The sequence below is a fragment of the Aulonocara sp. 'chitande type north' Nkhata Bay genome, linkage group LG11 (genome assembly GCF_057382095.1).
Source record: "Aulonocara sp. 'chitande type north' Nkhata Bay isolate Kocher_YH1m ecotype deep benthic linkage group LG11, A_spYH_male_GT1.1, whole genome shotgun sequence".
Classification (NCBI taxonomy): Eukaryota; Metazoa; Chordata; class Actinopteri; order Cichliformes; family Cichlidae; genus Aulonocara; species Aulonocara sp. 'chitande type north' Nkhata Bay.
Window position 1 is genome coordinate 28,781,735 of NC_141354.1, and position 22,407 is coordinate 28,804,141.

At 44.1% G+C, this 22,407-nt stretch overlaps 3 protein-coding genes across 9 annotated transcripts; 1 reads left to right on the plus strand and 2 right to left on the minus strand.

The window, feature by feature from the left end:
- Positions 1–82: 82 nt before the first annotated feature.
- Positions 83–4,108, minus strand: LOC147319313 (uncharacterized). The gene is made up of 2 exons (XM_086311825.1): positions 3,728–4,108; positions 83–3,195 (listed from the first exon to the last, which is right to left on the minus strand). Exon 2 carries the CDS (start codon positions 3,179–3,181, stop codon positions 2,384–2,386), a length of 798 nt encoding a protein of 265 aa, XP_086167951.1. The 5' UTR covers positions 3,182–3,195; positions 3,728–4,108; the 3' UTR covers positions 83–2,383.
- A 3,252-nt stretch (positions 4,109–7,360) lies between these two features.
- Positions 7,361–8,700, plus strand: LOC147319314 (uncharacterized). The gene has a single exon (XM_086309990.1). It carries the CDS (start codon positions 7,394–7,396, stop codon positions 8,000–8,002), a length of 609 nt encoding a protein of 202 aa, XP_086166116.1. The 5' UTR covers positions 7,361–7,393; the 3' UTR covers positions 8,003–8,700.
- A 366-nt stretch (positions 8,701–9,066) lies between these two features.
- Positions 9,067–21,752, minus strand: l3mbtl1b (L3MBTL histone methyl-lysine binding protein 1b). Of its 7 annotated transcripts, none has more exons than XM_086311833.1 (22): positions 21,436–21,752; positions 19,893–20,024; positions 19,514–19,709; positions 19,186–19,399; positions 18,946–19,075; positions 18,738–18,789; positions 18,228–18,322; positions 18,032–18,136; positions 17,762–17,933; positions 17,597–17,688; positions 17,329–17,480; positions 17,016–17,092; positions 16,540–16,625; positions 16,339–16,449; positions 16,130–16,244; positions 15,781–15,880; positions 15,056–15,250; positions 14,847–14,948; positions 14,690–14,754; positions 14,438–14,610; positions 14,078–14,140; positions 9,067–10,522 (listed from the first exon to the last, which is right to left on the minus strand). In XM_086311833.1, exons 2-22 carry the CDS (start codon positions 19,998–20,000, stop codon positions 10,394–10,396), a joined length of 2,532 nt encoding a protein of 843 aa, XP_086167959.1. In that variant the 5' UTR covers positions 20,001–20,024; positions 21,436–21,752; the 3' UTR covers positions 9,067–10,393. The 7 variants fall into 7 exon arrangements, with proteins under 7 accessions (XP_086167959.1, XP_086167961.1, XP_086167960.1 ...); XM_086311835.1 differs by lacking the exon at positions 21,436–21,752 and adding an exon at positions 21,205–21,415; XM_086311834.1 differs by lacking the exon at positions 21,436–21,752 and adding an exon at positions 20,933–21,415.
- Positions 21,753–22,407: the final 655 nt, after the last annotated feature.

A 22,407-nucleotide genomic window follows, 5' to 3' on the forward strand; every position in this document is an offset into this window, starting at 1 on the left:
GATGAGGGCATTCGATTCAGCTATATTCTCAATGCAGCATTAAGATCTGTGCAGCTGACTTATGTAACACGTGCCACACACACACAACCACACAGAAATACACATGAGAAGATTTATTAAATTGTGTGGCGCTGCAGTGTTTGTATACACATAAATCTGCTGAAGGGATTCCCCCCGTCCTGTGAATCAATCCCTCTGTAAATGCAACATTTATCTGAAGAGACTTATTTTTGTAATTAACTCAGTGATGTAACTGCATGACTCACTGCAATGATTCCGAGCATCAAACTTTCTTTTTTAAAAAGAAAGGCTCCAGATTCTGAATTATAAAAGTTTGTTGCCTTACTTTGGATCATGTGGTGGTAAATGTAATATCCTGAAGGCATCTGACAACTTTATGACTCGTATGGAAGATGTCATTTGTGGTGCTTTATTGGATTATGCACACACGCTGCTGTTATTTAGCCTCCTCTCTCTGATTCAGATGGACAAGCAGAAGTAGCACCTGATGTGTAGTGTAACACAATATGAACTCCATTGCACCACAAACTGCAGGCTCCCAAAATCACAATGCGGTCGAATAAAAAGCTCTGAATAAAAACGTTTGCAGGGGGAAGGTTTTATTGCAACACTGTTGTGTGCTTGGTTTACTTAAATTGAAAAACAAAAGCCCAAAAAAACAACAACAAACTGGCAGTCGAGTGCAGCATGACAATGTGCAGATTAAATGGTAATATAAGTTGTAAGTTACAGCTCTACGGTGCATCGTCTTTCCCTCCAAATGTAAACACATCGGATCATCTCACGCACTGCAAAGCACTCGCGCAGCCGACGTGTGAGAAGAGAGCGAACACAGAGCTGCATTTCTGAGAGGCATGAGTGCGAAGGAGGCTGCTTGCAGCATGTTGCAAGATTCAGACGCGTCCTTCCCCCCACCCCCCGACCACCACCAGCTCATCTCTGCAGCTGAATATACAGCCAGCATACTGTACCTACACAAAAGCCCTCCGTGTGTGTGTGTGTGTGTGTGTGTGTGTGTGTGTGTGTGTGTGTGTGTGACACACAGATGGGTGCTGCTTTTAAGTGAGTGAAATGTGTGGCTGCAAATTACTGTAGACTGCTCAGACTTCGGTCGTCGCCTGGATCCCAGCATGGGCCGAAACAAGGAAATACTCAGCAGTCCTACAGCACCTATAAAACCCTTCACACTGATCCCCAGTGTAATTAAAGACTGGAGGAGAAAATGCTGGCGATAATTAAAATTAAACCCCCTCCTCTTCCGCCTCCTCCTCTTCCCTGTTCAAACATTCTCACTTTGGCTTAATTGTAGCTGCTAACATTTCCCTCTGCATTGTTTTGCCCTATTTTTTTTCGCCACTTCTCGGCTTTTGCGGGAGCCAAGGATGGAGACGGAGGATGGAGTATTTGAATAAAGCGTGGGAATTGGATGATAAGAGAGGAGATGAAAGGTCGTGATGGGTGGGAGAGGGAGGCTTCAATTACTCCACTCGCAGGACTTGTTTTTCTCACTTAAGCTACGTCAGGAATAACTCATAACAGCCTCACCAGATTTTTTTTTGTGTCTTTTTTGTGTCAAGTTGTTGCTCTTTTTCTTTCCATAGAGCCTGTGATTGAAAATCTTTAAGATCTCGCCTCGCCACCGCGGCTGAGAAAAAGGAAAAAACTGAGCAGCTGACAGTAGGAATTTAAAAAGAAATGTTGAATTACAGTAAAAAGAAAAAAAAAGATCCTGCATGTGTGCAGAGCACCAGCTGGTATTTATAGAGTGGCTGTAGGTGTCGAGTGAGAGGAGTGTGGCCTTATGTGCTTCTCTTGTTTGTACCAAGACACAATTTCCTCAGATAAAGAGCAGATTTCACTTATGTATGAGATAAGATAAAGACTTATTTGAAACCTAATCTGGCTCATCCTCTTTTACTGAACCTCTCCAGCAAGCAAATATAGACATCTGCAGAGAAGGAGGGAGAGGGGAGAGGAGACGGAGTCCATCTCCCAGTATGGCACCCAAATAACTTTTCAGCAAACCTCCTCACGTCCTAATATGGTCAATCCAGTGGTGGCTTTAGGGATTTTTGGGCACGGTTGAGTTCAAAGACAACAAGATTGTGAGTTGACATCAAACAGCACAGCTCCAATCTTTCAAATGTGGGTGAGTCAGAGAGCGATGTAGGACAAAAACACCCTTCACAGACAGTGACTCAGAGCAACTGCGCCATTCGGAGGCACTATAACATACCCAAAAAACATTTCATCTGTTTATTGAGGACTGCATAGTCTTGTGTATCTGCACGTGAAACCTTTAAGTGTGTCTCATCATGCATATTTCATGAGACAGTGGAAGGGGGGGGAGGCAGCATGGGGTTCAGAGTTGAGGCGGCACAGAAGGGTCTGTCCGTACGTTGAAGTTGATTTCACTAGAGTTGCAGGAGTCTGAGAAGACGGGGGAGTGAGAGATGGACAGGCAGGGGGAGGAAGGGTGAGGAGTTGGCTCCTGGTGGTGCAGAACTCGGGCCAGCAGGGTTGACCTTCCTTCCTTCTCCTCCTCATTCCTGTCTTCGTCCTCTTTATCTTTACCTTGTGCGTCCGGAGGAGGTGGCTCTGAGGCTCTGCTGCTAATGCTGTGTCTGTTCAAATGAGGAAGAGGAGGGTCTGAGAGGGGGAGTATGTGGGCTGGAGCGGCCCAGGATCCCTGTTCTCCTTCTTTACACTCCCACTGCTCGTGGCACCCGAAGCTGGGCTGCTCTTGGGAATCTTCACAAAAGCTTCCTCCCTTCAGATCCTCCAGGTCGTCAGGTTTCTCTCGCCTGCAGACTTCACGGTCCCGGTTCTCGTACAGCAGCGTGGCGGCGCAGATGAAGATGAAGAGGCCAACTCCCATTACCACGGGGCCAGCCAGTTTCATCCTGTCCACGGGGGTGGTGCCACGCCGCCCCACGGGCTTCGGTTCTGCAGAGACGTAGCCCGCCACTGCAACACTCATCCCCACCAGCACCACCATTACACCCAGCAGGAGCCACCAACCTGGGGCAGAAGCCAGGGGCAGTTTGGTTTGGAGGGCTTTGCTTTTCCTCAGGTGTCTGTGGCACTCCGGGGGGCAGGCAGGTGAGGAGTGGGAAGAGTGGGAAGAGGCAGGGCTGCAGACTGGAGTGTCAGCTGTCATCGTCTGGATTCAGACTGAGAGGAGAGGAGAGAGGCATCAGAAAATAAAGGAATGAAACATGAAAGCGCTGGATGCAGCATCAGGAGAGCGCTGGAGGTGTTGGGGAGAAGACAGTTTAGCCTGCACCGCACACAACAGGAAATAGCTGCTTTAATAAGACATGTGGCTCAGTTAATGAGATGCCGAGCTTCCCGCAACTCCGCTGGTGTCTCTGAGGAGCTCATGAACCACCACCATCAATGACTGACCCCGTTCAAGACCTTATGATTTCACTTCACGATCTCACTGCGGCTAAAAAACAAACTGGAGTCACATCCCTGCGCTAACTGCTCCAACTGAACTCATAATTTATTCCTCCCCCCGACTCTGCCCGAGGCAAGTGGACCTAACCGGGGGATCCGAACGCAGATGATCAAGTTTGCTTTTACGCATCCGTGTTAAACAGAATATTTTGAGTCATTTTGCTCGACAGCACTGTTGCTCACTACACCAATCCACTTCCTGCTGTTTTAACGCAGTGTGTGTGCAGTCGGAGTGGGTACTTGCCTTGTTTTGGACGTAAATCCGAAGCAGAAACTGGCTCCTCGGCATTATCAAAATAAATAGCGCTGACTTATTCCTCCCACTCCTCCACTTTGATCCGGAGGATTCCGTACTTTAACCCAATTCCTCCTCACATGAAGACCTTTTTCATCCATGGATTGACTGCGCGTGCCGCGCGGAAACGGAGCCTGAAACGAGGCTTATATAGTAAAATAAGAGTCTTGATAAAAGTGGTGCAAAGCTGCTCTGCCTCTCCGTCTCTGCGCTGCTTGTGCGTCTGTGCAGCCTGTGTTCCGATATATGTGTGTGTGTGTGTGTGTGTGTGTGTGTGTGTGTGTGTGTGTGTGTGTGTGTGTGTGTGTGTGTGTGTGTGTGAAGAGGAGGGGTCGTGGGAATCTCTGGCTGGTCCAGGCCAGTCCCACGGTAAATTATTCTCTGCGATCATCACCACCCATCAAGAAGTTTTTCTAAGTGCATAAAATACAAAAATTGAAGAAACGTACCCTCCCATAATAAAATGAGCACAGATATATAGATAGAGAGAGAGACTTTTCGTTCTAGGTGGGATTTTCTTGTTAAGGAGACCCTGGAAAAATGTGTGTGTCTATATACAGTTAGGCCCATCATTTTTAGGACAAGGACACGTTTTTTGTAGTTTTCCTTTTGCACACCACCACTCTATATTTTACATCAAATATGTGACTGAAGCGCAGACTTTAATTCAAGCGGGGCTTTTTTGGTTTTGTTTTGTTAATGTAGCATAACGTGTTTAGAATTTACAGGATTTATGCACAGTCCCCTGTTTTCAGAGCATCGTGTGTAATTGTACAATTGACTTTTAAGCAGTTTAATGTCCAGGTAAGGTCTGTCCCTTTGTTGTTTCATGACAAATGGAGCAAACTTAACATCTGAAGTTGATTCAAAGTGTTACATTTGTATTTTACAGCTTTTCATTATAATTTTAAATTCGAGGCTAAAATGGATGTCAGTGCGAGTGAGCGAGGCCATCAAGCTTACATAAATAACCTTATTAGATAGACAGCAAAACATTTTAGGAGAGGACAAAACAACAACCTGGAACACCCTTGAAAAGAAGAAAGGCCTGAAGACAGAAGACAACTCAAGGGCATGATGACTGAGTTATTTCCATAGTTAACAAAAGCAACTTCACAACATCTAACCGAGTCAGGAACACTCTTGAGGATGTAGGTATATCATTGCCATGGTCCAGGATCAAGAGACAGCTTCATGAATGGAAATGCAGGAGAGAAACGGCTCATGATCTGAAGCGGACCACTGTCAAACACGGTGGAGGTAGTGTTATGGCATGTGCATATGTATGCCTGTGGAAGTGAGTCACCAGTGTTTAATGCGGATGTGACTGCTGATATAAGCAGCAGGATGAATTTTGAAGAATACTCTGTGCTCAGATTCAGCCAAATGCTGCAAACTGATTGGACACACCTCACAGTGCAAATGGAACATGACTCAAAGCAAACTGCAAAAGAAACGCAAGAGTCTCTAAGGCAAAGACATGGGACATTATCCAGTGGCCAAGTCAGTCACCTGATTTCTGTCCAACAGAGCTGCTTTTAATTTCATTAAATACAAAACTGAATTCAGACAGACCCGCAAACAAGAAGGTGTCTGCAGTAAAAGGCCCGCCCGAGGCTTCAAAAGATTACAAACAGTCCTCAGATTTAAAATTAAGTTAGTTAGCCAAATTACTTTCAAGCCTCTGAAAATTGGGGGAATGTGTATAAAATGGCTGTAAATCCTAAAATGAGTTTTATTAAAGCAGCTTGAAACATTGCACTTCAGTCACATTTTGACTGTTTAAATTAAAATGCACTGAAACTAACAAAATTTTGTAATTGTCCAAAAAATTACAGACCTAACTTTACGCATCCTGCTCCAATTAAGTGCCCCTTACTTAATTAAACACAAACAAACAAAATAATCAATGTCCAAACTGTCCAAATGCTTAACACCTTTAACCATTTAAGCCCAGATTTCCTAGCTAGTCCATCTTGTTAGTGGTAACTTGCGTTGTGGATAAGGTCAAACAAAAACGGTTTAAACTTGTGAAAATCTATTCAGGATATAAATATGGGGGGTTTCAGGTCCATTTTGTAAGCGACGGCTCCGTTTGTGGTGAAGATAGAATGAGTCACACCGGGCCAACAGATGTAGCTTTTACATCACCACAAACACATTTTGTTTCATCCACTCAGAGCTCATCTGCAGTTCTTCACAGCTTAGATGAAAACAGGAATATAAGTATTAAAGATACCTGAAAGCTTCTGGGTTACGAGTGTAAGATTCAGGCCATGCGCAGCAGTGGTTTTGTGTGACTTTCAGCCTGCTGCCGATGTGCCACATGTGTTTCAATTAGCAATCTGGTTTGTGGGTAAGTTTGCATGTGGGCCATATGTGGGCAAGACACAGGAAGTGAGTTCTAGGTTTGGGGGCCACTGTGGCCTGACTGTGACCTGCCTGCAGCATGATGTTACGGATGGCTCTGCCTCTTGACCAAATGTTTTTCTCTGACTTTTTAAAAAAGTACCTTAAACAGGAAACAGATGCTTTGATGTTCCAGTTCTTACTCTCTGCGTTAATTTTCCATCACAGACTTGAAAAGTCTGGAGCGAATTTACTGAGTAATTACGATGCCACTTGCATTTTTCACATCTGCAGCTTAATTAATGTAACATACAGAAATAAATGGAAGTTAATGACTGCATGGCACAAAAACACAGCATGCAAACAATGTTTACCACAGCCTGAAAACACATATCCAGTGAACATCAACAGATCAAACTTCAAATAAAAAAAAAAAAAATGCACACCTATATAGTCTGCAAGTGATTTCTTAGGTACAGCCGTTCAGCTGCTCTTTTAATGCAAATATAGGATCAGGCAATCACATTGGCAGCAACTCACTGCATTTAGGCATGTAGACACGATCAAGACTGTGGAAAAAATATAATTTAAGCAACTCTGGACGTGACACGGTTGTTGACGTCAGACGGGCTGCTTTATTTATTTCAAACTGCTGATCTGCTGGGATTTTTCCACACAACCATCTGTAGAGTTTACAGAGAATGATCTGAGAAAGGAGAAAATATCCAGTGAGCAGCAGTTCTCTGGGTGAAAGCTCACACCAGGTGTCCCTGCTCTCAACTGAGTTCTAGGTTTGTGGGCCATTGAGACCTGTCTGCAGCGTGATGTTACGGATGGCTCTGCCAAATGTGATCAAATTTATCTCTTAGATTTTAAAAAAACAATAACTTAAACAAGATGTTCCAGTTCTTACTGACTCTGCATTAAATTTCCATCACAGATTTGAAAAAAAGTCTGGAGCAAATTTACTGAATAATTACGATGCCGCTGACATTTGACATTGTCGACGAAGAACAAAAACCTGAAGCTACATAGTTCACATGGGATCAATGGTCTGATGAGTCTCGATTTCTGCTGCAACAGCCTGATGCTGAGGTCAGAATTTGGTGTAAACAACATGAAAGCATGGATCCATCCTGCCTTGTAGCAATGCTTCAGCCTGGCATTGGTCCCATTGTGAGGCTGGCATTTTTGTGGCCTCTTGGTACCAACTGAGCATCCCTGGAACAGTCTCTCACTGTCGTTCTCTAAACCTAAAAGAGAATTATGGATTTGATCAACTGGTCTCTGAGTGCTATTGACACCCTTTTCTCAACGAGAAGTCGGGGCTCGGGAGAGCCTGAGTGCCCTGGAGGGACTTTCCCTGCCGGTTACACGATGGACGGGTGGCAGAACTGGAGGACCGTGTGCCTGGCGGGACTGTCGATCGAGGACGCTGAAGATATCTACCTATTCGGAACCATGATAACAGGGTTCATGCTGATCGGCGTTGGCTTAGCCCTGGTTTATCAGAGAAATAAGAAAGCGGAACCGGCTGTTCAAACCCCCACAAGGCTGCCCGCTGGATTCGAAGCGACGGGACGAGGTGCGACCTCTCACAACGAACGTAATATGGTCAACACCTTGGAGACGCTTACAGCTGCTGTGAAGGCTCAAAACAACACCATTGAGCGTATGAGGGGAAACATCAGAGAGAGGCCTGCTCAAAATGAGACCCTTGAGCGACAGTTGGAAAACATCGCGGAACGGATCACTGCAGTTGTGAGGTCTCAGAATCAAAAGACTGACAACACCACGGAACAGAAGTTTGATACCATCATGGGGAGGCTCGCAGCTCTTCAACGGGAGATCGAGAGACCAGCCTCGGAGTGCTAGAATTCGAGCTGCTCACAAAGGAGAAATCAACAATATTCAACATTTGGACACCACGGCCCCAGCTGCAGGCCCAAGGCTGGAGCCCACCAAAACAACTCCCTGATAACGACTGTGTGATGACTATTCTTCCCGCCCCATGAAGGACACCTGGATTGGCTGGAGGACTGTTTACTTAGCCTGATAGGCCGAAGGACACTGTCTCAGCTAAACTATGGACACGCACACACACACACTTACACTGATAAGCACTCACTCATCCCCCTCCCTTTCCAACGCCTTCGATGCTTGTGCCCTACCGGGGATGATAGCAGTCAACTGGACCAGCACAGATGCTGCAGGACCGGATGCGCTGTCTACGCCGGCTCTCTCTTACCCTTTACCCGCCCCTGTTGCTTGTATCGTGTTTCTATGGTGTATTGATAGTCATGTGCTTTTGTGCTGAGGTGTTTTTTCTTTTATCAAACTGTTCTCCCACTAGGAGCTCAGTCTGAGTGGAGTTTTTTTTCTCCTCCTCTTACCTCATGTAGTGTATTTTCGTTGTTTTTTTCCTATCAGCCTACCTTCTGACATGTCTGCCCAATGTGATGTTTGTGTAAAGTTGGTCAGAAGGTTCCTTTGTGAGTGCGCATGCGCCATTAGCGTGCTGCCTGCTGTAACCCCTAATTTCCCTCGGGATGAATAAAGTATTCTGATTCTGATTTCAATGGCACAGCCTACCTGAGTGTTGTTGACCACATTGTAACTTTCATACAACACACCATATTCTAAGGCCCAAATAATAAATGTTTCTTGAACATAATGAGTTCACAAACAGCGCCTGTAGAATATGGTGGGAACAGGGGATTCACAGCTGACCAATCTGCAGCAACTGTGTGATGCTGTCATGTTAATATGGACTAAAATCTCTAAGGAATGTTTCCAGCACCTTGTTGAATCTGTGCCATTAAAATAAAAAAAAAGGGGTCCAACCTGGTACTAGCTCTGTGAGTGTAGAGCAGTTTTAGATTGTCTGTGCAAGTGTGTGGGAGAGGGTGAAATGTCCAGAGTCAAATGAGGACAGCCGATAGTGTGCATCTCATTTATTTTCACCCATTCAGACTTTCCAAACAGCCAGAGCTACCTCGGAGCCAGAATGGCGTACCATTAACCCCTTAAATTACAATACATAAATAAAAGCTGTTTGCATATAAACAGTTGCTGATGTACACATTCCAACTTGCTGAAGTACACGCAGATTTACAAGGACACTGAACATGTTTGTTGTGGGTGTTTTCTTTCCTCTTTCTCCAGAACTATGAAGCAAGGCTCTTTTTTTTTTGTGTGTTTTTTTTTTTAAAGTTTACTGCCACAGCGTCCTCTCCTGTAGAGAAGCTTTTGCATATCCAAACAGGAGTAAACTCTTGTAGCTGTATACTATTTACACTGTAAAAAGACCAGAGGTTAATCTGAACCAAGAACATTGTGACCAGAAACAACAAAACTGAAAGCTGTGTTTAACATTCATATTCATGGAGCGTTCCCAAAAAAAAACAAGTAGAAGAACAGAGCTTGTTCCACCTTAAAAAAAAAAAACTCCAAGCTTCCTTAATTCAACAGTTAGCCCTTGGCCCTGTTTGTCAAAAACTCCCCCCCCCCCCGCCCCGCAATGACCAACCAACACAAGCGGGATAGTAGGAAATTGCATCCTCACTTCTCAAACACACTTTTACACACTCGTACACAAACACGTATTTTTAACCATCCCTCCCTCCCTCCTCATTCAACTTAAACTCCAAATTCACTCACGCCCTTTGGGCCCGTGGAGTGGCCCTCTTTCTCCATCTACAGGAGAAAAGATGAACTACATAGTGCTTCTGCTCCACTGAATTTCACATTTAAAAATGTCCCACCGCCTCACGATTGTATTCTGCAGCTTAAACAACAAACAAACAAACAAAAGAAAAAAAACAAACAACGGGTGTTCTCAAGTAAGTCGCAACACAAAAAACGTTTCATTACAGCTCAGATTTTTAAAAAATGCAACAGAACTGTGACGCAAAATCCAATTTGTTGGCTGTACAATGTTAAGAAATCTTGAAGGTGCTTGTAGCTTCTTCTTCTCCTCCCTTTTTTTTTTTTTAAAGAGTCAGTAAACAAACACGTTATAAGTTAAGGGTTCCTCGGGGTATGATGAAAAACTCTCCCTCAGGCTGACCAGGGCCGTCCATCATGGAGAGAGGAGGGAGGAGAGATGGACGTTTTTTTTGAGATGATGACTTCCGCTTGTTTCTCTTGTGTAGCTGTACCATCACAGAGCTCAACAAGTTAAACTTGTTCTGGACATTTAAAAAAAACAAAACAAACAAAGTCTTTACTCGAGCGTCGAGGAACAAGTCCCACTGGAGTCGTGTTCTACTCTTCATCGGCGTTCTTCAACATGAGGATGGAGTTGTAGATCTTCAGAGCGGGTCCTAACTTGATTGACAGGATCTTGACGATGTCTGCTTGTGTGAGCAGCAGGAAGGCCTCGCCATCGATTTGCTGAAGAGGAAAAAAATCAAGTAAAGGCTTTGTTACTTTAAAAGAATTTCTATTGTACGCTGGTTGACGCACAAACAGTATGAACACAGAACACCTCCAATACTAGAAGCACTAGGAGGGGTCAAACCAACAGCAACACTTCTTAACTTTTAAAGTACGATTTGACAAAATAAGTATTTAGGATCAACCTTTAGGTGTTATGAGTTTTGTCAAAGATTTTGATTGTTTCACTACAGGTCATGAAGTTAAAATACACATCAGGATAATCTGATAAGCAAAAAGAAATAATGATCAACTTAACAGCTAAAACTTCTAAAAAAAAATGCAATTATTACAAAGAAGAAGATGCAGATAGAAGAGAAGAAATAAAAAATCAAAAATGCAATAAATAAACAAATAAATAATTATTTATTTATAAATGAATGAATGAATAAAGTACCTTGTCCCCAGGTGACCGGGCAAGCTCTTAAATGATTTAACTTCTAATGTAAAGTCTGCTGTGTTTACAAGAAACGATTGATAGCCAGCGTTAACAAAGCAGGCCATAGAAAGTCACCAGCATCACTGAGGGGGGAAGATCACACCCCTAACAAAGTGTCTGCACTGAGCCAGGTTTTCCTCTCATAGCGACGAGGTTTGCTGGATTTGAGGAGAGTCTGTTTATTTGCTGTTTACGTGTCAGAAACTGTTTGGTAAACGTAATTTTTCAGACAGTTTTGAGCGATACTATGGACAGTGAAGTTAGCATAAACACCAGGAACACTGGAAAGTCTGGTTGTTCTCGACTGCATCGCTGTTTGGCTGTTTTTGTACAGCCGGGATTCTCGGTCTGCTTCACGTGCTGGCTTTTTTCCCCATGCGGCGTCGCTTTTGTGTAAACAGCAAAATTCAGCCGAGCAACATTTTGAAAAGTACATCTGAAAATTGAAAGTCTGAACCTGGAAATTGTTTCCACTGACAGTCACCTAAATCAGTCTCACTGATCAGCCTTTCAGAGTTCCCCATCTTAAAGTTTGTTAAACCTGCTTGCTGTCTTACTGTAGCTGTGGTATTTAAATAAAGTTAAACAAAACAAAATTAAACATCAAAAAAAGCTCATTTTAGAGAACAAACGTGGCTGACATTTTTATTGTTTTATAAAAATCACTAAGGGTTTGTTTGCCATTGGTTAACGTGCAACGTAAATCTGAACTAGCACAGGGATTTACATTAGTGGACATATGAATTGTTTTGGAAGCACTAAAACTGAGGCTCTTTTTTCTCTCATTTTTCAGTAGAACCTTAAATTTATGAAAATATATGCAAGATGAAAAAGCTGGAGACTGCATGAAATTATGCAGTCAGCAAAAAGGTGTCCGAGAAGACTGCAAACCATGACTGATGCAAAAGAACAACATCTACGATTTAATGTGCAGCTATTTTTAAGCCAGCTTTACGCCAGACTTCAGACCACACACACACACACACACACACACACACACACACACACACACACACACACACACACACACACACACACACACACACACAAAACTGATGAAGTTGCTTATTGCTGCCACTTGTATTCCCTTGTTTATTTATTTATTTATTTATTCATGCATGCTTTCTTCACATGTTCTCAAATGCAAAATAAGGACCTCTCACTTGTTCCCTTCACAGGAAATGAGCGAGAGCCAAAGCAGCTGTTGGATTAGAGAATAACCTCATTCATGTCAGCAGGGAAATACACACGTTTGATATTCTGAACAAGGCTAGGAAGTAATGGGAAAGCTACTCTGATTGAACCTCGGTCAGTTAGGTATTGTCCGAAGTCCTTAGTTGATTAATTACTCAGTTAAATAACATATAAGGACTGATCCAGAAAAAAAAAAAAGAATAACCTTCAACAGCATCTGCCTCACATCCAAAGCAAGTTCTAAATTGATTTGTCTAATGATAAAGCATTAAACAATAATCAAGAATGAGCAGTTATTAACTAAAGCCCTGTTTAAAGCAGTTTTCTGTGCTGGGCACCAGCATCTCAACGCAAAACAAATGAGCGTATACTTCTTACAGAAAGGTTGTGTGGGCGAGAGCCAAAACATCCACGACCATTATCCCACTCTAGTAATGTAAAATACAGTGGGTGGATGAGCAGGCAGCCACATGCCACACGGCCCGAGTGCATCAGCTCAGGTTCGAGTCCAACCCGTGGCCCTTTGCTCCCTCTCTCTCTCCCCACTTTCCTGTCTGTCTTCACTGCTTCACTATCCAATAAAGACAAAACACCAAAAAATAATGTAGAGGGAAAAAAAGAGGCTATAATTCGCTGGAAATCAACCGATGCTGAATCCGCCAAAATAAGGTTTATCTAATTCTAATTCTGTTTTGGTGATCTCCTTGGCTCCCTGTTTCACTGTATGTGTTTACACACTAAGAGAAAACACACACACACACACACACACACACACACACACACACACACAGATTGAAACAGGGAGCAGAGGACACCAGTAAAACAACACACTACACAAGTGCACATAAATCAGTTAGGAGGTTGGGACTGCTTCTCCTCCTCCCATGCAAGCCTCTGCACGTCCTCCTTCACTACATCCATGATCTCTTTCTGAGGTCTTCCTCTTTTCCTCCTGCCTTGCAGTCCTTATTCAACAGCCTTTGTCCAGTCTGTCTACTGTCCCTCCTCTGCTACATCTCCAAACCATCTCAGCCTTGCTGCTCTAACTCTGTCTCCAACCGCTCCGCCTTCAGGTCACTCCCAGTGAAATCTTAACATTACCAGCTTGGCCTCCTGTCTTTTTTTCTGAGCCACCCTCATACGTCACAGCAGGTCTCAGCACCTCTTGTAAAGCCTCCCACTTCACTCTTACATGGATCCCCTACATAAAACACATTTTAATTTCAAACTGTTCTGGAATATCTGCTGAACTCTCCAGACTACACTCTGTAGTGATTCCGCTGAATTATGTTCTGTGATGGCATGTGTGATGGTACTGTACCCTACATGCAAAAAAACAAAACCCCCAAAAACTCAGCTTTGCTTTCTTAGATGAATTATCAATAATACATCTTGACAATAATCAGAGCCATGATCAGCTACTTCTTCAGTGACTCCATCGTACTGCAGACAAAAGTCCAACTGCAGTAAGCAAAGTCTGTCCCTGTTGTGCTCTGGGGCCTCAATGAACTTGGTGTAGCAGCACATGGGTCAGTTCTCCATCTGCTGCAGGTTCTGGTTAGTTTCCCTCCAGCTCACAGAGCATCATCCACACTGGGGAGGTGGGAATTTTTCTGACCGCACGAGAAGAGACTTTCTACAGAGCCAGCTGACTGATATTGATGACAGTGGCTAATTAGCCCGCCAACAGTGTAACAAAAGACGTGAAGGGACGGAGCCTGCCTGTTAGTGGTGGCTCAACTTTAAAAATAAAAGTGAGCGGACTGTCTGCTAGCACTTCGATTGCAGAGGCATCGATCCTTCAGAAGTTTCAGTGTACATGCCATGTGGCTTTTACTTTCACTCTCACTTCTTTTTACAAACCATCCTGAAGTGCTTACCTCTGTTTTAAATGTAGCAGCATGTTCTTTGCACCCTGGAAGCCCTTTGACAAAACCAGCCACCTGAAGAACAAAGAAAATAAACATACAGAAAACAGCTTCAGACAAACGTCGATCAATGCGTGTTTATCTACTAATTGTGATTCTTTACATGCCTCTATTGACCCTCAATCGTTCACCTGACTGCCAAAATGAAGGCTCCAGCTCACCGCGACACCCAGAAAAGCCCTTACTGAATATTCATGCACAGTTGCGGTCTCCCTGAACAACTAGCCGCCTTCATGTTGGATGAGTGGATTCAGAGTTTGTGTGCCTGCTTTTCTGGTGTTTACACAGTCTGAGTGTCTAAGCATGTCTAACCTCCTCGGCACTCCAAGTGGCCACTCTCTTGGCAGTCAGCCCCAGGACCTCAGGCAGCAGCTGGCAGTGTTTGTCCCAGCAAAGAGCCACCCGATGGGGAGGCGAGGCAGAGATGCCGGGGGAGAACACCGACTCGTGGAGGGCCTGCTGGAGGGAGATGGCCTCTGGAGAGGCTGAGGAGAGTTAAGAGGAGTCAGTGGGAGGAAGTGAGGGTATGAGGTACGATTCCTTCTGCACTTTTTCCTCGCTTACCTTTACTATCGCCAATCTCCTCTTTGACATAATGCATTTTTAGGTATTTGGGAACTGGAGCTGTCCTGAAATGAAGACCAACGACAGAATGACTCCTTGAAACAAACAAATCATATCAGGCGCAGCGTAGTGTGAGGCTATCTTGAGCGACAGGTACCGTTTAGGCCTTGTTCCATTGTGGCTTTGCTCGGTGGCTCCACTCAGTGCCTCTGCCTGGCTACTGCGTCCTGTACGCTCAGCTGCCACCGTCGCCGGTTTCCTAGCAACACAGATAATCATTGCTCAGGTACAAACCACTACATATAGTTGCATGCAAATCCCCTGATATGATAGGAGCTGTTAAAGTATGTCGACAAAGGATTGAACCTGTTCTGGGCGTCCTCCGGTCCTTCGGGTTGATCTTGCGTCGAGGAGTTTTGCGTTGTGTTGTTTGCATTTGGGTCAGGGCGTCGCCCACGAGGATGAGGCCCGCTGAGGGTGGGAGGCCGCTCTCCGCTGAGACGGTCTGGCAGCAAACCCTCTTTGTTCAGATTCACCTCTGAGTAGGGACAGCTCACCTGACTGCACACAGAGACGCAAACATCGCTGGGACACACAGCCTTTATTTTTTTAAAACTCCAGTAAGAGGTTATAACACAGACAACAGAAAGGCAGTTAATATCGCCTCGCCTCACCCTCCTACATACAGACAAACACACAAGTAACACATGTAGAGTGCTGGCAGCCCACACAAATAAAAGCAATATTTGAGAGCCTGGAGACGTCTCCTCTTTTAGTTACTGTTAAGACGTGTTTACTACACCTTAATATAACAATATGACATTACCTGACGACTGACTGGACAAACAAAAATGGAAATGGTGATAATTTATTGAAATCCATTTGGAAAGTGGTGCACTTAAGAGTGTTAAAAGTATTTTAAAAACAGGATAGAAAGGCAACACTGCAGCGACTGAGAAACTATGACAAATATTCCCTGAGGTAAACCGGGAGAGCAGTTGGGGAAATGCATAAAACATCTTAAATGAAAATGGAGATGTAAGACATAAGAGTTGCAACAAAAGACGACTGTGAAAAGTTGAGCTACGAACGTGTAGTGAGTCCCATAGCGAGGTCCCCTGATGTGCCCAACGCCGTTGCATCCCGGGGTAGGACATCCTTGTCCTGGAGCAGTCACTAAATCACTGGAGCCTGAAATACACACACGCACACACACGGGAAACTTAATAAAACTATGCAAACAACCATCCATTCTGAATTCATTATACATTCCTCTTAATGTCTTATCCAAGTAAAATAAAGGCAGAGATCAAGTGTGCTGACTCATCTGTTGAAATTAGAAATCTGGCAACCTCACCCTCAGCACCCAGCAGGACAGACAAGGACAGTCTGTGTGTCTGTGCGTGTGAGTGTGAGAGAGAGTCGTAAAATGTGTCACACCGTTAGGATATTGTAGTGGGTGTCCAGTTTTTTGACACCACCCGACAGGATGCAGATCTGGGCAGTCGGTTTCCACCCAATAGTCGTACTCTGAACTCCAGCCATCAAAGTGGATCTGCAAGAGGAGGGTAAACAAGAATTTAAACAAAGGCTGAGCACAGAAAAAAAAACAAACTCAAAAAGCATCACCATGAAGAGACATCTCCCACCTTTAGTCTGTGGTCCTCTGTGTCTGCTATAGTGGCAACACGAATGAGCATGGGATTCCTCTTATCAACCGCTTCTACTTTCATCCCAAACTGGAAGCCATGCAGAGGTCGCTGAAAAAAAACAACAACACAGAATCACATGTCTGTATTTAGACTACTGTAGCACAGTACCGTAAATATCTGCATACTCGTATATCATACCACTTTGAAAGCTCGTGCAGGAGCTGCCTGTGTGCCCGTCTCTTCCAGGTATTTCTCCCAAGAGAAACTCTTTGGTTCCTTACATTCTAAGGAGAGGAGATAAAGACTCATTAGGTGCACTGGATACTGCAGACAGACACCATGTAAACAAAGCCATTTCTACAGGTGTAACAACATTACCCAGCAGGTTAGAAATAGGTGGCAACATGGGGATCTACAGGAAATTACATCTTACTATTAATACACTTAGCATGAGCACATTTACTTTCTACAGAATAATTCATCCGTGGCTTTGTTATCAGATTTTACTATTTCAGGATTCAAGATTTTTTTTTTTTGTTGTTGCCATTTTTATTTATTTTATTTATCATTTTTTATTTAGCTGGCCTTTAATTAATCATCTCAGATCTTACAAGAGTTGGGTCCTACAGTATATTACATTCATACTGACTCACACGTGTCTTGGTCTGTCTTACCAGCTGGAGTTGTGAGTGTTAGCTCAGCCTCTTCACAGTAACCCACAGGGTGGATGTATGGACTGCTGGCATCACACCTTAAAACAAACACAAGTAAATGGGCGAACGATAACACCGGGGGTTTTGAAAGAAATATTCACCAATAAAAAGGTTCAGAAACTCTTTAGTTACAATGCTAGTCTGTTTATTTAAAATACAGTGGCATGCTGTCTTCAGTAGACAGGCACTAAATTAGCACTGCTTTCACACGGATTCAAATCTCCAGCTGCCCTCAAGGCAGACCGGCGAACATCTCTGGGTAATAATCTCTCACCAGTAATCATGTGTGTCATCCCAGTTGTCAAAATGAATGAGCAGGCGGTTGTCGACAACGGCAGCAATTGTTGCTACACAGATCAAAGCAGGATTCTTCCTGTCAACCGCCTCCAGTTTCATCCCAGCTCTAAACCCGGATGGAGTCACGGACTAAAAACAAACAAACAAAAAGACAATATGCATTTAGCCAATTTAGCCACACGGAGCCAATAAAATCCACTGAATCACAGAACCATCTGACAGCTTCAGATGTGTTTAACACTCACTGTGTTGAGGCTCTTAAAAAGGTGTTTCGGGGCCAGCTGACCCCTGCAGTTCTTCACGTACGTGCTCCAGTTGAACTCTCCATCCTTACAGCCTACAACACGACAAGCCCAGTCAGCTGAGTTGTGACCCAACTTTGTTAAAAAAATAAAAAATAAAAATTCTACCTTGAATTTCATGTTTATTGGTGGTATTCTTGTTACCTTTAGGCAACAATAACTTGTGTCCGTTCTTCTCACACCAGCCGGCTGGTTTCAGATCCCACGAATCGGCATTAGCCCAGAAGTCATAGCATTCTGGATATCCGTCAAAGTGGAGCCTCACCCTGTAACCTTGGATCTGGGATGCAAAGAGAGGCAGGCATCCATGAGTCAAAGTCTTTATCTAGAAAAATGTTATAGCGTATAGGTAACATAGTCAAGCATTAGCATTAGTACCTCCGCAACACTGAGCACACAGAATAGAGACGGGTGTGCCGGGTCAAGTCCCTCCAGCTTCATCCCCACCTTAAAACTGTTCCTGCTTTGTGGAAGCGACTGGTGCTGCAAGAATAATAACAGCATAGGTCAGATAAACAAGACTGTGAGCTTCTACTTAACAGGGTACAAATAGCAGGTATATGCAGGTTTTTACCTCTTTGAATAGTTTAACTGGAGCAGCGACCGCTCTCTCCTCTTCGAGGTAAGAAGGCCAGCTCCATGCACGTTTCTTATTGGGTGGGGCAGCAACTAAAGGTTGGGTGAACAAATAGTGACATATTACGTGTTGTATAAAGTGTATGCCAATGACACACAATGCATATAAAACCATGAATACATGGATGTATTCTAGGCAGTTTGACAATTTTCTTTCTATCGAAGTCCCTATATAAAAATGGGCAAAAACAGCATGCTCATAATATTGGTTTAAGTCTAACCAAATTAACAAAAACTCATTCTTCATTCCTGCTTTCTGTCGCTCTGAGAAATACATTGCCTGCAGGTTTCATGAATTGGAAGATAATGCAAATGCTAATCAAAAAATCTGACAATCAAATCAGAGGACAGTCTCAAAAGCTGAGAATGTATCACCAGCTAAACAACACAACAAAAAACTGATTTAGGGCATTAACAGATTCTAATAATGTTTAGAGCTTCATCATACCCAGCTTGGCAATTTTGGCTCCTCTCCTGCCCTTTGTAGCTTTAGCCTTTTCCTACAAGAAAAAAGCAGAATGAGCAAAACGTGTTACACAGGACTATCACAACTCTTCTCATCCTGTAGATGAGAGGAAACTTAAGCCTGAACATCTGGTATGTATGTAGCTCTGAAGTTGACCACCGAACACAAGTGTTGATGGTATATTCCTCACCTCTGGTTCTTCTTGGTTTTCTTCCTCTTCCTCACCAGAGTCCATGTAGATCTTCCTCTTTTTGCGCACACGTTTGCCAAGTCTCTCTCCTTCTACTGCCTGACCCTCCCGTGCTTCTCCCGGAGACGATCTTTACAAACACAAAGAAGGTGCACATGAAACAAAAAATATTAAGTTAATCTAAAAAAAAATTAAATGGGGGGGAGGGCGTTATTAGAGATAACAGAGGCATGGTTTTACCTGCCACTGGAAGGCTGGGCACAAGCTGAGCAGCAGAATTTCCCCTGCAGGAGGGCATCCCCAGGAGCACGGCCACCGCAGGCCCGGCACCTTGACAGCTCCCCATTTGAGCCCAAGTTTGCACTAGAACCAACTTCAACACTGGGCCCAACCTCCACACTGGGGCCCTCCATACTGGGGCCCTCCTCTAAAGACAAAAGCACAGGACCAGGAGCTAAAGGACGGAGGAGAAAGAAGGGCTGAAACTGAGGCCGAAACGTAACGTAGACTTTAAAAACCAAACAGTGAAAGTCTTCATTATAAAAATGACAATCATGTGCCATCATACCTTTAGCTTGAGACAATCCTGGTTTACTCTGATTGGCTGAAGCTTTGCTTGTCTCTGTCTGTGACTGGCCTTCAGGTGGAGGGGTGGGCGTGTGAGATGGTGCGGGGTCCAAGGTCTCACTGTTAGGCTCTGCCTCCTGCCCTTTGACCTCTAAATCTGTGACAATCTCAAGAGTCCGAAACTCGGTCAGGCGGAACTGAAAAAAAGAGACACATTCCTATCAGCCAAGTTGGTGTGCTACTATGGTCCTGATTATGAGTTCAGCCTGAGAAACAGCTATACATACAGCCTCCTCCCCCTATAAACAAATATTTGCACAAGCAAGAAAGACCCTGGACCGAAAAACAACAACAACAAAAATCAGTGATATCTTTTGTACCCTGATATCACTGCCTGGCAGCGTTGCAATGCCATCCTTCCAGTCTAATCCCATCCTGTCAAACTCAGCTCCCTGGGAGGGGCCATCACTGGGTGGAGTGTCAGTCATTCCCACTCTGCTGATATGACCAACCTGCAAAGAGTCACATGGAAAGGCATGGTATTATGCGCACAGTCTGCACCTCTGACTTTTACGCTTCTGTTTTCCAGGCCCATTGTTTCCCTGTACATGATAACTGCAGTGAGCCAAGCGGTCCCCTACGGCTTGATCAGCGAACTGATTCCGATCACAAATGCAGTTTTTATTCCTCCCTGCACTTGTAAACAGCTCTGCGCAGCATCACCACTAGATGGCGACTGCGCGCTGGCGTGCAGGATACACCATGCACTTCGATTTCAGACAAAACAGTCAATAATAATATTGTTTTGCCGGCCAACTATCAGAGAAATGCGAGCACAAACGACCCCATTAGGGTAAACCTTAGTCCAGATCATTGACAAAGAAGAGGAAAGACGTCTCAACTTTAAGTTAACCAGACAAGTTCGTCTTTTCCTTGTTTTAACAGTATCTCTTAAAACCGACTGCTTGCCTGGCAAGGAGCAAGTGAGGGGCTCATTTGTTTATCAGCTGTAAGGAGAACACTGTTTTCTGCACTCACTGGCCAAACTTAAAAACGTCTTTATCCGCTTAATAATACGATATAACGTTTTAGTCCCGACGCATGTTCAACACTGAATTAAGGTTATATTTTCTGCTTGCATCGTGGTCACAACCGTGTCAAAAGTAAACAACAATCAGAGCTCCTGGATCTCGGTTAAGTTAGACTTTGCATCCCATGCCTCAGTTTTATTCTAGCCATAAATAAAGTGTATGTAAGAGCGCCCATGATTAGCATTCGTCTTATACAAAATGGCGGAGCATAGGAAGAGGCCACCAACACGTTTAAACTATGTTAATTACTCAAGTTACCATTTTAAACAAATGCCGCAAAGCTGCTACACGTTAAACAAAGGCAAACGCTTGCTGTGTAATTTCCTGACTTGGTGTTTTCATTCACTCTGGCCGTTTTTCTTCACTTTCCCCTTGTCACGGAATGTCAGCCCAGGTTGCTAGCTAGCGCTGACATAAAGCTAACAGTCGCTAGCTCCACTCAGTTCATATGAACTGAGGGCTGCTATAGAGGGCTAGCCGTAGCATTGAGACTGGATGCAGAGCCAGCTATAAGGACGATCTGTAATAAATAAGTTTCCCGGTTAATAACAATAGGAAAACGCATTTGCAAAATGCAGATACATCACAGAATATCACGCACACTCGTAACAACACCGCGATAATGTTACGAGCTTTAACATTGTTGCTTGATTAATTTCTTCAATAGAAACTTGGAAAAAAACGATTTATTCTCGCCGTTTTAAATCAGAGTGGAAATAATGGAAACTGTCGCCAGTTTACAAAAACGAACGCCTGCTTTTCAAACGCCGTCCTCGTCAACGACAACAAATGATTATTAACGCCCGTATTGTTTAACAATTGTGGAACTCACCTCGTTTCTGTTTTAACTCTTATTTAGAGCTGGATAGAGTGGTGCGCATGCGCGCAAGACGCGCTGCCTGACACAACTTTGGGTCTCGGAAAAGTTAAGTTCACTGCTGGTGGTCAATACCGGGCCTGCGTACGTTCACAACGCGCCCCAAAACTCGATTTAGAGCCGGTGTAACGAGAATTATCCGCCGGACAGGGGCTCCGGGTTCCCCCTTTGACCTAAACCGCCTATAAAAGCGTTAAATACGACTGTGTATGAGCGGAGCGCAGGGAGCACAGTGTCTCCCCCATAAAGAGCCGTGGAGGAGCCGTTGGTTTCCCCGATGGTCAAAAACTGGTCACTTCCCACTTTTTAAGCACACTCTGATCACTGTAGTAGCTCGTTTGGGGCGGACATATTCAGGACACAAGCGTTAATAAGACTACAACCACCGGCGCTAACTATAGATATAAACGCTCAGGCCTGTAATATCACTTGAAAAACGAACACAATGGGGCTGTTAAACCCGAGACAGTCAGATGGAGTGTACTGAGGTGTGTCAGTCTTACATCTCACATCTTATGCACGGAAATATCATCCGACTACAATAAGGGTGATGCCATCACGTTTCATAACACAGCGAGGCTGCTGGGTGCACGATTTATTTATTTTATTTATCTATTACTGTGACAAATGATCAATTTAACGCAACACCTGACCACACAGGTGCCTCGTCTGGTCACCACATGGGCTTGGAAGTATGTACTGGGTGCAAAACCACTCATATTCAACCAGAATATAAGCAGCTAACCTGCCGGTATAAATCTCCCTGCACACTGGGCGGCTTTCCACGGTAATGGCAAGGCTGTAGATGCGAGGTATATCCCCCCAAATGGTAAACACCTGGGCTGGGGAATATAACAAATATCCACGACAACATACAAGTGGCACATACAGAGGAAAGTCTTTATTTTTTTCAGTTAAAAACAAATT